Raw genomic sequence first — 14,424 nt, 5'->3', positions numbered from 1 at the left:
ATGTGCAAAGGCCCTGGAGCAGGACCATGCCTGGTGTGTTGGAGGAACAGCCAGGAGGCCTGTGTGTCTGGAGCAGAGTGAGTGAGGGGGAGAGAGGGAGGAGGGGAGGGCGGGTCGTGCAGAGCCTTGTGGGCTTTGGGGAGGACTTGGGCTTTTACCTCAAAGGAGGTGGGAGCCCTGGAGGGCTGTGGGCAGAGGAGGGGAGGGAACCCGAGTCCGGTGCTCACAGGTGCAGTGGCTGCTGCGGGAAACAACAGGCTGTGGGCGGGAAACAACAGGTGACTACACTTGTCCAGGTGGGCCATGATGGGGAGGACCAGGGAGATGTCCATCAAAGAGGGAAGAAGTGATCAGATTCTGGGTATATTTTGAAAGCAGCACCAGTTGGATTTGCTAAGGGATTGGGTGGGGGTGGGAGAGCAGGTTCTGGCTGAGTGCCTGGAAGGAAGGAGCTGTCCTCCACTGCGGCAGGAGATGGAGGGAGAAGCAGTTTCATAGTTCGTCTGGGCTACTGTTACAAACCACCATAGGCTGGGTGGCTTATACACGGGAGACATTTATTTCTCACAATTCTGGATTGCCGGAAGTCCAGGATCAAGGTGACGGCAGATTCAGTGTCTGGTGAGGGTGTTCTTCCTGGTTCACACATGATATCTTCTTGCTGTGTCCTCATTGGAGGAAGGGGTGAGGGAGCTCCCTGGGGTCTCTTTTATAAGGGCACTAATCCCATTCATGAGAACTCCACCCTCATGAGCAAATCACCTCCCAAAGGCCCCACCTCCTCAGACATCACATAGGGGGTCAGGTTTAACGTATGAACTTTAGGGGGACACAAACCTTAAGTCCTTAGCAAGCAGGTTGGGGAAGATAGGAGCTCAGTTAGGGCCACGGTAAGTGTGAGTCCCCCATGAGCCCTCCAAGGGCAGACATCCAGGGGCAGTCGGATCCCGAGTCTGGAGCTCAGGGGAGGCCTCGGTGTCATCGGGGTATAGATGGGGTTAACGTCCTAGGAGTGGAGGAGGAGAAGGCTGCCAGGGGGGAGGGGAAAGACCTGAGGACCCAGCCCTGGGCCAACGAGGGAGAGAGAAGGAAACCAATGGGGCCATTGAGGAGAGGAGGGTCCCTGAGGATTTCCCAGGAGGAGGGGGCAGTTGGATCAGATGCTGAACTTAACATGAAGTCACCAATACATTTCCCCTTTTTATGGCTGAATAATATTCCATTTTGTGATGGACCACATTTTGGGTATCCATTCATCCACTGATGGACCCTTGGGTTGTTTCCACATTTTGGCTATTGTGAATCATGCTGCTATGAACATGTGTGTACAGGTTTTTACATGGATGTGTTTTCACTTCTCTTGGGTAGATACCTAGGAGTGGGATTGCTGGCTCAGATGATAATTGTTTAACCTTTTGAGGAACTGCCAGACCATTTCCCACAGCAGCTGCCCCATTTTTCACTCCCACCAAGCAAAGTCCAAGGGGTCCAGTTTCTCCACATCCTCAGCAACACTTGTTATTGTTTTTCTTCTTCCTGTATGTACATATGTATTTCTGGCCAGGGAATTGAACCCGCGCCCTCGCAGTGAAAGCTCAGAGTCCTAATCAGTGGACCGCCATGGAATTCCCTGTTATTGTTTTTCTTGATTACAGCCCTCTTAGTAGGGGTGAATTGGTAAGTCTGGTCAACATTAGGTTCCAGATATCCCTCAGGAAAAAATAAAAGGGAATTCCCTGGCAGTCCAGTGGTTAGGACTCTACAATTCCACTGCAGGGGACTGGGTTTGATCCCTGGTCAGGGAACTAGATCCCGCATGCCCCGCGGTGCAGCCAAAAAAAAAAAATCCATCAGATCAGCCCACTCATCACCAGCTCCGGGTCAGCTTGACTTCTGCCTTACCCACTCCACTTTCCCCAGTTCACATAGTACGTGTCAGTAAATACTTGTTGAATGAATGAATGAATGAATGACTACATGGAATACTATGCAGCCGTCAAAAAGGATGTCACAGAAGAATGTTTAATGATGGGGGAAGGTGTGGTCGCTAGAATAATGCCCCCCACAATGTCCACATCCTACTCCCCAGAACCTGTGAAGATGCTCCCTTCCATAGCACAAGGGTCTTTGCAGGTGGGATTAAGTTAAAGATCTTGAGATGGGGAGATTATTTTGCATTATCTGGGTGGGTCTGATGTAACAAAGGGGTCTTTGTAAGAAGGAGGCAAGAAAGTCAAAATCAAAGAAGGAAATGTGACAACAGAACCAGAAGCTGGAGTGATGTGGGACCATGAACCCAGAAGTGTGGGCAGCCTCTAGAAGCTGGAAAAGGCAAGGAATGGATTCTCCTGGATTCTCAAGGAACAGCGCCTCCAGAAGGAATGCAGCCCTGTGGATACCTTGATTTTAGCCCCTTTGGACCACTTTTTGGACTTCTGACTTCCAGAACTGTCAGATGATAAATTTGTGTTGTTTTCAGCCAATGTTTATGGTAATTTGTCGCAGCAGCAGTAGAAAACTAAAACAGAAGATGTTCAAGATATATTACTGTGTCACAGCGCCCTGCTGAGCCATATTGGGATCTGAGGCAAAAGGAAAACTGTGTGCTTCTTGGTATGTTTTTTGTGATTTTTAGTAGTTAATTCCTCCCCCCAAAAGCATATGTTGAGAATGTTATCGATATGTTTGCTTCCATTAAACACAGAAAAGTAAAATTATAAAAAAAAAGAAAAGTAAAATTGTAAGTTCTTAATGTTGTGAATTCTAATATACCTATTTTAAAGTTTCAATATTTTCAATGATGTCCTGGGGGAAAATGACCATTAAAAATGCGTAAAAACAGACATATGGGACTTCCCTTGTGGCCCAGTGGTTAAGACCCCACCTTCTGGCCTTCCCTGGTGATGCAATGGTTAAGAATCCGCCTGCCAATAGAAGGAACATGGGTTCGATACCTGGTTAGGGAATTAAGATGCTGCCTTCTGTGGGGCGGGGCCTGTCCTGTGTCTATACGTCTGTCCTTCCGCAATGATTCCTGCTCTGTGGTCAGACACCTCCCTGCAAAAAGATCCTACTTTCTTTAAATAGTCGTGGACTTTTAAGGTTTCCTTTAAAATGTTTACGATTGTTATTTCACATCTAACTGTAGAAAAGTTTCACTATTGTATCAGAACTTCTCCAGAAAACTGTCACAGACATTTTCTCCTTTGGGAAATTACGCCTAAATCATGGTCTCTATTAAAAAGCAGATCTTAGTTGCTGCAGGGCAACTAAGCCCAGTTCAACGCAACTAAGACCGGATGCAGCCAAGTAAATAAATTAAAAAAACAAAAAACAAGACGAACCAGACGTAGAGGGGCACACGTTTTTGCTCTTGCCTCAGACTCCAATATGGCTTGGTAAGACACTGTCAGAACCTGTCTTGCTTTAAGATTTTGATATTTTGTTCACCATGGGGTTGCTTTTTGCCATTAATTTGATATTTTAGAATAATGCATTAAAATATTATTTATCTTGATTATTGAATTTTTTAGAGCCACCTTAATTTTTGCACTTGAGGTCATTGCCTCACTCACCTTCTAATCCTGGCCCTGCAAGGGGAGAAAACAAACAAAACAGATTTTACAGCAATCTGATCCTAACTCCTTACCATTACCTCCCTTCCTTCTACTATCTCTCTTTAAAAAAAAAAGAAAGAAAGAAAAAAAGAAAAAAGAAAAAAAGATTGGTCCAAAATGAGTTAACTCTGGGTTATAAGATGAGAAGTCATTTAAATTATCTTCTTTCCATGTCCGGCTTGTTTTGGGTTTTTTTTTTTTTTTTTTTTTTTTTTTTTCCCCCCCTTCGCAATTTGCTGCACCTGACGTCCTTCAGAGGTCTTACAGAAAGTTCTTGCAGAAAGTGGTTTGGGCTGAAGCAACAACGTCAACATTTGTAGACAGGCAAGAGTTTAAAATCTATCTATGAGACGAACTAATGAAACATTGTTGGGCTTCAGGGTGGGTTTGAGAGCAGTTTCTCTCTTGGATTGTTTTAATAGTGTGTTTGTGCGTGTTGCGAAGGGGGTTATTGGATTTTTTTTATTCTGTATTTTCCTCCTTCCAGCTTCCATTGCATCAAGCAGAGTGATGGATATTCAGGAAGAGCGGAAACCACCGTGAAGGAAGGAAAGAAATAATGTTCATTTCAGGAGCTACAATGTAACAATCTCCGTAACATTGTTTATGATAAGCTTAAGAAGGGCGACCCTCACCTGTTTCCATAGTGCTGCGGTTATCACGTTCTCCTCACAAGTGAAAGGGCCCCGGTTCAATCCCCAGCGGAAACATTTCTAAATCTTTACTGTAGAATTTTAAAACTTGCTTCAAAGTAATTTCAATAGAAATTCAGCGTCGGTGCCTTTTTCTTTTTTCTTATTTCTCTGGTCTTTTTTAGATATTATGGAATTTAAAATGTTATTGCAAAATAATACAAATTCTAGGTCGATGTTTGACGAGAAAGTTTTAAGTGGACGGTAAAACTAAGAGAAAGCCGTAAAAGGTAGCTGCGTTGGCCGGGAATCGAACCCGGGTCAACTGCTTGGAAGGCAGCTATGCTAACCACTATACCACCAACGCTTGGGCAGGCAAATTTTTCTCTCGGAGCCTTTAGTAGAAGTATTATAGGTTAGGCCGGGCGATACCAAGTTACCGGGGGTGTCTCTCCCAACGTCCCTGCTCGCACAGGAAGACGCCACGTTTGGGACGTTTCACCCCACTTGCCGCGGGGGCCGTGCTGGCGCGTCCCGCCCCCCCAGCGCCCCGGACTCCTTGGTGCCGGCCGGGAGGTGGCCAATCCCAGGCCGCCGCCTGGGCCCCTCGACTTCCGGGTCAAAGGGGCCTGAGCTGCCGGGTATCCCGTGTCCGCTGCTGCCGCTGTTCCCTGCGCCCGCCACTTCCTGGGCCGCAGTCCCGGGCATGGAGCCGCGAGCTTGAGGCGCCGCTGGCCCCGGGACGCCCTGCCCAGCCCGGCCCTCGCCCCGCGCTGGCCCCGATCCCCGGTGAGCAGTGCCCGCGCGCCCCGTCCGGCCTCGGCCGCGATCCTGAACCCGCCATTGACCGGCCCCACCTCAGTCCCGACTCTGGATCCTCCACTGACCGGCCTCCCCGGTGCCCTCCGTCCCGGCCTCCGCGCACCCCGGCCCCGCCATTGCCCAGACTCGCGGTTCTTCCAGTCCCCGCCTCCGTTTCCCCTCCGCCCCGGCCTCTCCTCACTCCTTCCCCGCCCTTCCCCTCCGCCGGCAGGGCCACCTCTCAGCCTCTCCAACGCCCGGTCTGTCCCGACCTCCTCTCCCATCCCGTTGCTGCCCAGACCACCTGGCTCTGACCCCTTCCGGGGGTGGCCGCACCCAGTAACGCCTTCCCTTCCTTGTCGGCTCTGGAGGTCCCTACCTTCTCCTCCTCCCCATGTAAACAGGCTATCTATATGAGACCAGAGCCCACTTCCTTGACCTGCTCCCACCCCTTCACCCCTCCCCAGCGCTCGGCTTCCCCGCCACCCACATCCCCACAGGTCCAGCCCCTTCCCTCAGCTTCTCTCCCAGGCCAGTCCAGCCACCCACCTTCTTCGCACAGAGGCTCCGACCAGCCTTGACACTTCCCCATCCATGCGGCAGCTGAGCCTTCAGAAGTGGCCCGTTCCCTTTGAGCCCATCCCTGCCCCCCTCCCCCCCACCGCGAGGAAGTCACTTGCCTCAGCGGCAAGAACAAACCTTTCCAGGAGCTGGGACTAAAGCCCAGGAGGGGTGCCCTGTGGCCACCAATCCCTGTCGTCCCTTGCTGGATCCTGGGCGAATTGGGCCCCGTGGCAGGACTTTCCTCCCTGGTGTGGTTCAGACAGCGCTTCAGGGCTGTGAGGCATCCTTAGGAACTACTGGGTACAGAAAATCAGGCCCGACCATCAGGGACTCCCCGAGTGGCAGGAAAATGAGTAGTTAGCCGTTCCCTCCATTAAATCGCCGCGTTAATAAGACATTTACTCTGTCAAGGTCTGTGTTCCACGTCCGCGGCTGGAATGGAGGCTCTCTGGACCCTTTAGAAGGTCAGTGGTGCTGGGCTGGGGTGGCCGGGAAGGCTGGGTGTGTGCTGGTGGGATTCATTTGCCTACTCCTGGATACAGAATTTGGCAGGAAGTGGTTTTCTGCAGCCCTGGGGTCACTGGTCTTGGGGACAGTTAGCCAGGCCCCACGCCAGGGGCTGCAGCTTCGTGTGCTCTTGCTGGAGACTTTTCTTTTTATCCAGCATCGTATGCTAGATGTCCATGGACAGACGCCCTGGAAAGACTGGGGGAGAAAAAGGAGGGAGCACTGATTCCAGCTGGATTCGGTGGATGTGTGGCTGCATCTCCCCCTCCCCCGCCACACACACACCTTATACGGTGCCTGGCGCTCAGTCTGTAAATGGTGTGGATTCTGGCTCTGAAAGGAACTTGAGTCCAGTTCTCCCCTTGGTGTAATTTTAAGTAACTTGGTTAGATGACAGTACTAGCTGGCCCGTAGTTTCTGCTACGTCAGCTACTTTACCAGTGCAATCTCATTTAATCCTCTCAGTAGTCCTAGGCGTAGGCACTGCAGTCCCACTTTTTTTTTTTTTTAATAAATTTATTTATTTATTTGTTTATTTTTGGCTGAGTTGGGTCTTTGTTGCTGCATGTGGGCTTTCTCTAGTTGCGGCGAGCAGGGGCTGCTTCTCGTTGCAGTGGTTTCTCTTGTTGCGGAGCACGGGCTCTAGGCACGCGGGCTCAGCAGTTGTGGCTCACGGGCTCCAGAGCGCAGGTTCAGTAGTTGTGGCGCACGGGCTTAGTTGCTCTGCGGCATGTGGGATCTTCCCGGACCAGGACTCGAACCCGTGTTCCCTGCGTTGACAGGCGGATTCTTAACCATTGTGCCACCAGGGAAGCCCTTCAGTCCCATTTTGTAGCTGGGGAAATTGAAGCACAGAGAGGTTAGGCGGCTTCTCCAAGGTCACATAACCCAGTAGTGGCAGAGTCAGGATTTGAACCTAAACCTCTCTGACACCAGAGCCCACAGTTTTCACCACTGGACTGAGGTGAAATCAGTGCTTCTTTATGGTGACATTTTGCTTCACTTCTTCCATGGGATCTCTGTCCTGGGACCAGGCGCTGCTTTCTTTTCCTTTAACCATCAGGGCACCTATCTCGTCCAGAAGGGGGTGGGGTGCCCACCAAACCAGGGGTCCCTTTGACTTTGTTCAGCGTTCAAGTGAGGACAGGGACTCGTTCATTCAACCTGAGGTGTTTGCTGTACTGAGTGCTTCCTGTGTGCCGGGGCCACAGCAGGAACAGGACAGATGGGGGCCTGCCTCCATGGAGCTGACGTCCTGGTGCGGGGTGTTCACCCACCCAGAGAGGGCTTCCCAGCCTCAGCACTAGCGATATCTGGGGCCAGATGATTCTTTCTGGCGGGGGAAGGGCATCCTGCTAATTGTGGGGGACTTAACAGCATCCCTGGTCTCCACCAGCCGGATGCCAGCAGCATGCCTCCCAGTCGTGACAACCAAAAACGTCTCCTGGGAACACCAGCCCTCGTCAAGACCCCCCGGCTTAGGGGATTCACTGATCCCCCCAAGAGACTCTGCGCTCCATGACCATCTGACCCTCAGAGGTCCTAGGATGCTGCACCCATTTAAACACACAAACCAAGAGGGAGGGACAGGAGGCGACTCACAGACGCCGGGGGCCACCCTGATTTATACCGTCTGAACCACTGGGGATTTATTTTGGTGTCTAGTGTGAGCCTAAGGATCTAACTCCATTTCTTTCCCCCAAACAACGAATACAGAGCTTCTCCCCTTGGGCACTGTGGACACTGGGACCAGATCATTCTCTGGGGTGGGCCATCATGGCCACGGTAGGGTGATGAGCGGCATCCCTGGCCCCACCCACTGGATGCCGTGGCACCACTCCCCCAATCAGGGGTAACAGCCAAAAATGTCTACAGACATCACCAAGGGTCCCCTGGGCAGGGGGGCGGTGAGAGGGGGAAAATCACCCCCAATGAGAACTACCATTTTAGAATGAGTGCTTACAGAAAGGCCCAGGTGTTGAGATGGGGATAACCAGGTAGCAACTTTGGACTTCGTGCCAGGAAAGACCCCTGAAGAGGTGATACTGGGACCCAAAGGATAAGAGGGAGTACGTCATACAAAAAGCAGGGCAAGGGTGTTGTAGGCAGAGGGACTGGTAAGTGCAAAGGCCCTGAGGTAGGACTGAGTCAGCGTGTTTAGGGGAGATTAAGGCCAGCGTGTCTGGAGATCATGGTCAAGGAGGTGGGGTCAGGAAGGTCATCAGGGAGCAACCACAGTGGGGAATTTGGGTTTATTTGATTTCCAGCAAGTGCCGTGGGTGGCGGCCCCCGAATCGTTTGAAACTCTCATCTTCTCAGGGACTCTCATCTTGGGAGAACCACCCGGTTTCTGGCAAACGCCCGGACAGGTGTTTGAATTTCGAATTTCAGGACAGGGCCTGCACCATCTGCCTCATGAGGAGGCCCTTGGCATTGGGTGTTCCCCGCAGACAGGAGGGCGGCCTCGAGGAATGGGGGCGGGGAGGGGGGCCCACAACCCCACACTGCCAGAGTTGCAGCCCCTCGGTCTGCCCCCTCACAGGCTCACCCACCCTGAGGTCAGCCGAGTGGTTAATGCGGAAGGTTAAGAAGGTGCGGCTGGACAACACAAACACAGGACGTTGGAGAAGGTAAGGGGCGTGCCATGGGAGCCCTGGTCGGTGGGGACGTGGTAGAGGTTCCCGAATTTCCAGCGGAGTCTTAGGTCTGGGAAGGCACCTTGGCCACCCCGACGTTTCTGCATTTCCCCGGGGTGCGCGTCTGGCTGTTCTGCGTGGGCGGCAGTGTGGGCTAGGGAGGGGTTGTTCAGCCTTGGCATTTTTGACACTGGGGCTGGGTCATTCAGTGCCCGCACTGGCATTGTAGGGTGTGGAGCATCACCCACCTGTCACAACAGCCACAGATGTCCCCAGACATCACCCCGTGTCCCCTGGGGACGGGATCAGCCCCAGGTGAGAACCGCTGGCCAGACGGTCAGGATGTGGGTTTGGGGTCCAACAGACTTGGGCTCCTGCCCTTCCTCGTGGGTTTCTTTGGGCGAGCCACATGACCTCTGAGCCTACTTTCCAGTCCAAATGAGGACGAGCCCAGAACTCACTAACCGGGGTTGCAGTGAGGATTAAACGTAACCATCCACACAAGGCCCAGGCGCTTGTAAGTTCCACGTGTGGGGCCCGGCACGGGGGGAAGGGACCACAGGAATTCCGCAACCTAGCCGACCTCTCTCACTATCAGTTTTCTGATCCTCAGGCTCATCTGCTTTTAGGGAGCGCAAGGCTCGGGGAGGCAGGAAGGGAACGGGAGACGGTTCTGGAAGACAGGGCTGACGTTAAGCGCAGTCACTCGTTTCCCGGATGTGGGCTCTGAAAACGGCTGGTGTGCGTGCATTGCGGTGTCGGTTAGTGATGGGACCCCGAGTCTCGTCTCTCATGTGCGCTAGGTACCACGTGGGCACGGGCTGGGCTGCACACTGACTTGAAGAAGCTGAAGGCCCGGGCAGTGCCAGGGCATGGCCTTCATAGGGCAGAGGATGGCCTGCTGCTTCCAGGGAACCCGCACCCGCAGGCATGCGCGAGTTCCCTGAGGGCCACTCCGAGGCATTTCCGGAGTGTGGCGGGCCCCGCCCCTCCCTTCCCCTCCCCTCCCCTTGTGCCTTATGAGAATCTGCTTTCCTCATCACCGCCCCGCCTGGGTCTCCACCAGGTGCCCCTGTGGGCGGGTGGTCCCAGCCCGTGAAGCACTGGCTCAAACAGATCACAAAATGCCATCGGGCCTCGACTGTGACCGCACCAGCGGGTCCCAAGCTGTGCGCTGGCGGTGTCGCGGGCTGTGAGGCCTTCTACCGATTGGCAGAAGGAGAGCGTAGGTGGACCTGGCCTAAGTGGCTTAGAATCCACTTTCATTTCCCCAGCTGTGTAAACTCTTGAGTCAAGAAGCCGAGCCCCAGCTGGCACTGAATGAGACGGGGCCGGCACAGGCTTGCTTCCTATGGGCTGCATTGCATTCACCTGTTCCCCCTCCGAGGCTCCCTCTGCGTCTGGGGAGGAGAGGGGCGAGCGGAGGGCCGGGGTGTAGCAGCAAGCCTTAGCCTGGGAGCTCAGGCTGCCTGGCCACATCTAGAAGATTCCTAGAACTTTCTCCCGATGTTTCATCTCGTTTCTCATCTCCTGGATCGTGTTTTTGCTTCCTGGGCTCTCTGCGCGGATCGGAGGCAAGATCATTTTTATCGTTCTTTGCTGTGGAAAGAAGCCATGAGATTCCGGGAGTGCTTCCGCCAGCCCCTCCGCTTCTGGGGTTCCCCGTGGGAGCCCTGGAGGCCACGGTCTGTTCTTGTGCCGTGAGCGGGGCTTGAATTGTGGCAGCCGAGTCGGTGGGGGGGCTCGGCGGGTTAGAGGACATCCCCTGCCTTGGTTTTCTGGGCTTGGTGCCAGCAGCGCTTGGGGCCGTGTGGGCTCCGCAGCGCTCAGCGGGTCCTGGCCCGGCCCCTGTGGCCCCTGCCGCCCTCGAGGTGAACCGCAGCTCTGCGGCAGGCCAGGACGGGCCATGCGTGCCCCTTGGCAAGGCTTCCGTCCTTCCAGAGTTTGCTTTATTTGACGCAAGGGCCCCGAAGGCTCTGATGGCCTGTGGTCCGTGTCTCCAAAGCCGCCATGGGAGGAGCTGAAGTGTCTGGGGGACAGGACACGCCAGCTTGTTGCCCCGCCACCGCTCTTCCCCCAGCCCGGCTGGGTCAGGGAGGACTGAACAGGGGGCGCGGTTGGAAAGGCGCTCTGATAATCAGCCCGCAGTGGGTGCTCAGGAGCCAGGGGAACCGCCTCGTGTCTCTTTCTCCCCTTGCCTCTCAGAGCGGGCAGGGGTCCTTTGTCCTGTGGTGGTCACTGCAGGGTCTCGTATTGGCAAGGCGCAAAGCCTTCTGGGAGTCTTAAGGCTCCCACTGGAAGGGGGAGCACCAGCTCTGTCCATGACTTCTCTAAAGCCGTCCCCTCCTACAAGGGAACACCGACTTGTGCCCGCAGAGCCGCTAATCCCAGAGGATAAGGAATCCCAGCGTCTGGCGAGGCCTTCAGCCATTCGGTGCCCTCGCAGGAAATCGAGCCTGGCCCGCTCACATTGGCTGGCCTCGCTAGACGACCCTGGCTCTTCCAGAACCGGGTCACTGTGGCCATGTTTAGATTGCCCTAAAACAAATATTTGTCTGGCCAGTCCTGTTCAGTCAAGAAGTGTGCTGAGCAGCGGGGGTGGGGGTGGGGGGGAGCCGTTGCACAGCAGCCGCTGCCCCTGGAGGGGGAGGAGAGAGTGGGATGGCCTCTGGGGGAGGGTTGCACATCCATCCTCTCATGTGGAGCTCCCCCGATGTCCAGCGAATATCTGCCTGGGCCTCTGAGCACCTCTGGTGAGGCACGAGAGGTTCCCCCGCTGGCCAGCAAGCTGACGGCACCAGTGAGGAGGTTTGCAGACCCATTGCTTACGCTCGGTTCTTGGTGCAGGAGTGAGCGTGTCTCCCAGCGGGCTGTAGGGGAGACCATGATTCTGTGGCTCTCCGAGGAATGCCTCCTGTGCGCCGGGGCCGTGTGAGGTGCTGGGATGCTGCTGTGAATGGGACAGACGTGGGGGAGACAGGAAGGGGACCCGTGAACAGCCACTGTGACGAATGCTCGGAGGGCAGGGCAACCAGGTGGCAGGTGAAAGGTGAACGGAGAGACAGGTTTCGGTACAGATGTTCATCTGAGGACCCGACGGATACTTAAGCTGAGATCTGATTAGAAGTTAGTCCAGTAGAAAGAGGGAAAAAAGTGTTCCAGGCAGAAAGGATAGCACATGCAAAGGCCCTGGGGCAGGAAGCAGTCTGGCCTGTTTGGGGAGCTGAGAGAAGGCCAGTTTGCCCGAGGCCTAGTGATGAAGGGGGGTGAGGTGTGAGGGCCTGGCAGAGGTCAGAGGGCAGAAACCATCGAAGGCCGTGGTGAGCGCTGGTTTTTAACCCTGGAGGGTGTGGAAAACCAAGGAAGGGTTTTAAGTTAGGGGATCAGATTTGCAGTGCATGTGCAGTCAAGCTGAGAGACGGTTGCAGTCATTCAGCTGAGAGGTGATGGTGGCCTCGATCTCAGGATTCGTGGATGGAGAGAAGATGAACGATTTGAGAAATACTTAGGGGGACGGGGAAGGTTGCACGGGGCTGGGGCCCTGCCAGGGGAGTCGGAGAGTCTGATGGGAGGCAGCTTGTAAGTGGAACCTGGGTACCACCCCCCCCTTCTCATTGTCTTCCCGCCTGTCCCTCCCTCCTCGTAGCTTCTCGCTGAATTCCGAGGGGGCGGAGAGGATGGCCACCGGGGCGCCGACATCCGACCGGGGCGACGCCGTGGAGATGGAGGACCCAGCCTCCCGCTTCCAGGTGCAGAAGCACTCGTGGGACGGGCTCCGGGGCATCATACACGGCAGCCGCAAGAACTCGGGCCTCATCGTCAACAAAGCTCCACACGACTTCCAGTTTGTGCAGAAGACGGACGAGTCGGGCCCCCACTCCCACCGCCTCTACTACCTGGGTAAGCCCCCGGGCTCCCCTCGGACCCCCCAGGCTGCCCTCGAGCCGGGCAGCATTTCTGGGACAGCTGTTACTAAGTCCTCTAGTCTTCAGATGTTGGCTGCTCCAATTAGTTAGACGGTCCCAATAGAGGGCCTGGCCCTGGGCAAACTGTCCCATGAATGACGCAGTGCTGCCCATGTTGTGATGCCACCCGTGGATGACATCTGTTTACAGTGAAAGTCTGGGGCGGGCGTCCCCCACGGGGCTCAGATGTGTATGTGACCAGAGCAGAGGGCAGGCCTGCCCCATCTGTGTTACAGCAGCACCATGGTTCGGGCCTGGCCTGTGGGTCTGAGGCCCTGAGATTGTTTCCAGCCCTCGTCAGCGGGGCCCGCCCCCTGAGTCACTTCCCCGCCACCTGGGCTGGGCTGAGCCTGGCTAGTGAACAATTTGACTTCCCCCCAGTGGGAGTTGAAAGTAACTCCAGTAGATGCTTGCCGGCTAGCAACGCGTTAAGAAGGAACCTGAGGCTCGAGGAAAGGTGCCACGGTGGCATAACCGTGTGCGTCGTGGGCTGACAGTTGGGGTTTGCTCTCCCTGCCCGAGATCCCTGGCGGCTAAGCACGTTAATGGCTAATCACGTCTGCCTCCTGGTATGTGCCTTGCGAGCAGCACTTTCTACGTCATTGGCAATTATTTATGTGTTTGTGTTCCCTGCCGGCCTTTGGGGCACGGATGAGGCCTCATGTACACCTGTGGCCTCAGCAGCTGGGCCAGGGCCTGGCTCCTGGTAGGGGGACAGCAAATATCTGTTGAGCAAATGAATTTCGCCTAAAGGTCTTCCAAGGCAGGAAGGAACAGTGCCAAACATGTCCCTTTGTAAGTAGCCTGACACGTTATTGTTGATCCAGGGCAGGTTTTTAACCTCAGCACTGGACGTTTGAGGCCAGCGCTTTCTCTGTGTATCCTCAGCCTGCCCCCAGTCAGCCCTCAGTCAGTACTGGAAGCGAGTGATGGAGTGAACGAATGAGTGAAGGTCATCCCCTGCCTGAGGCTGACCCCACGCCAAGGACCGTGAGAGTGACTGAGATGGACGCCAGATGGCTCTCCCTTTCCCACAGTCCATGCCGTCTCTCCTCCTAGAGGCCCATGTGGAAACCAGATGGCGGTTTGGCAAGCAGAGGCAGAGAGGGGAATGGTCTAGAAGGGTCAGCAAGCGACGGCTGTCTGTTTTTAGCAATCTAGTTTTGCCGGTGCACAGCCATGCCCACTGGTTTACAGACCGTCTATGGCTGCTTTCGAGCATAATTGCAACAGAGGTCATGTGGTCCGCAAAGCCAAAAATACTTACTGTCTCTCTCTGGCCCCTTGCAGAAAAATGCTTGCCAACTCTAGCCTAGGAGAGATTAGGGCATGCTTCAAGTTTCATTTACCCAAGGGAGAGTTGGCTGTTAGGACCAAAAGTGGCCAAGGCTCTGGGACAGTGGTGAGCTGCTGCCTCTCTCTTCTTTTTTGCTGTGGTTCCGTGGCCCCCAATCCCTTTCTCCCAACGCAGTCTCTCTTGGGCCTCTGGCTCTCTCGAGTTCAAGGTGCCGTCCTGGTCACGGTACTTATATGAGTTTCCTGGGGCTGCTACTGAAACAAATGCCCACCGACTCAGTGGTTTAAAACAACAGAAGCGTATTCTCTCTCAGTTCCAGAAGCCAGAAGTCTGAAATCAGTTTCTCTGGGCCAGTCAAGGTGTCCGCAGAGCCAGTCTTCTTCCGGAGGCTCTAGGGGAGAATCC

At 54.6% G+C, this 14,424-nt stretch overlaps 1 protein-coding gene and 1 pseudogene across 5 annotated transcripts in view; both read left to right on the top strand.

The window, feature by feature from the left end:
* Window positions 1-1,977: 1,977 nt before the first annotated feature.
* LOC309657027 lies at window positions 1,978-5,042 on the top strand (annotated as a pseudogene). Its single transcript has 2 exons — window positions 1,978-2,038; window positions 4,544-5,042. The product of its transcript is annotated as an uncharacterized misc_RNA (transcript).
* The window catches only part of DPP9 (dipeptidyl peptidase 9), a 44,235-nt gene continuing 34,696 nt past the window's right edge, over window positions 4,886-14,424 (top strand). For 2 of the 4 annotated variants that reach the window (XM_082456917.1, XM_082456916.1), the window contains exons 1-4: window positions 4,887-5,038; window positions 6,026-6,078; window positions 8,664-8,751; window positions 12,404-12,657. In XM_082456917.1, coding sequence (XP_082313043.1) covers window positions 8,696-8,751; window positions 12,404-12,657 — 310 coding nt within the window. In that variant the 5' untranslated portion in view covers window positions 4,887-5,038; window positions 6,026-6,078; window positions 8,664-8,695. Of the gene's footprint in view, window positions 5,039-6,025; window positions 6,079-8,663; window positions 8,752-12,403; window positions 12,658-14,424 lie in introns of all 4 variants that reach the window. The other 2 variants (XM_082456918.1, XM_082456915.1) reach the window with 2 other exon arrangements.

This window comes from Balaenoptera physalus (assembly GCF_965194825.1).
Source record: "Balaenoptera physalus genome assembly, chromosome: 3".
Taxonomy (NCBI): domain Eukaryota; kingdom Metazoa; phylum Chordata; class Mammalia; order Artiodactyla; family Balaenopteridae; genus Balaenoptera; species Balaenoptera physalus.
Note: the sequence above shows the minus strand (reverse complement) of the source record. Positions and strands in the feature narration are given on the sequence as shown.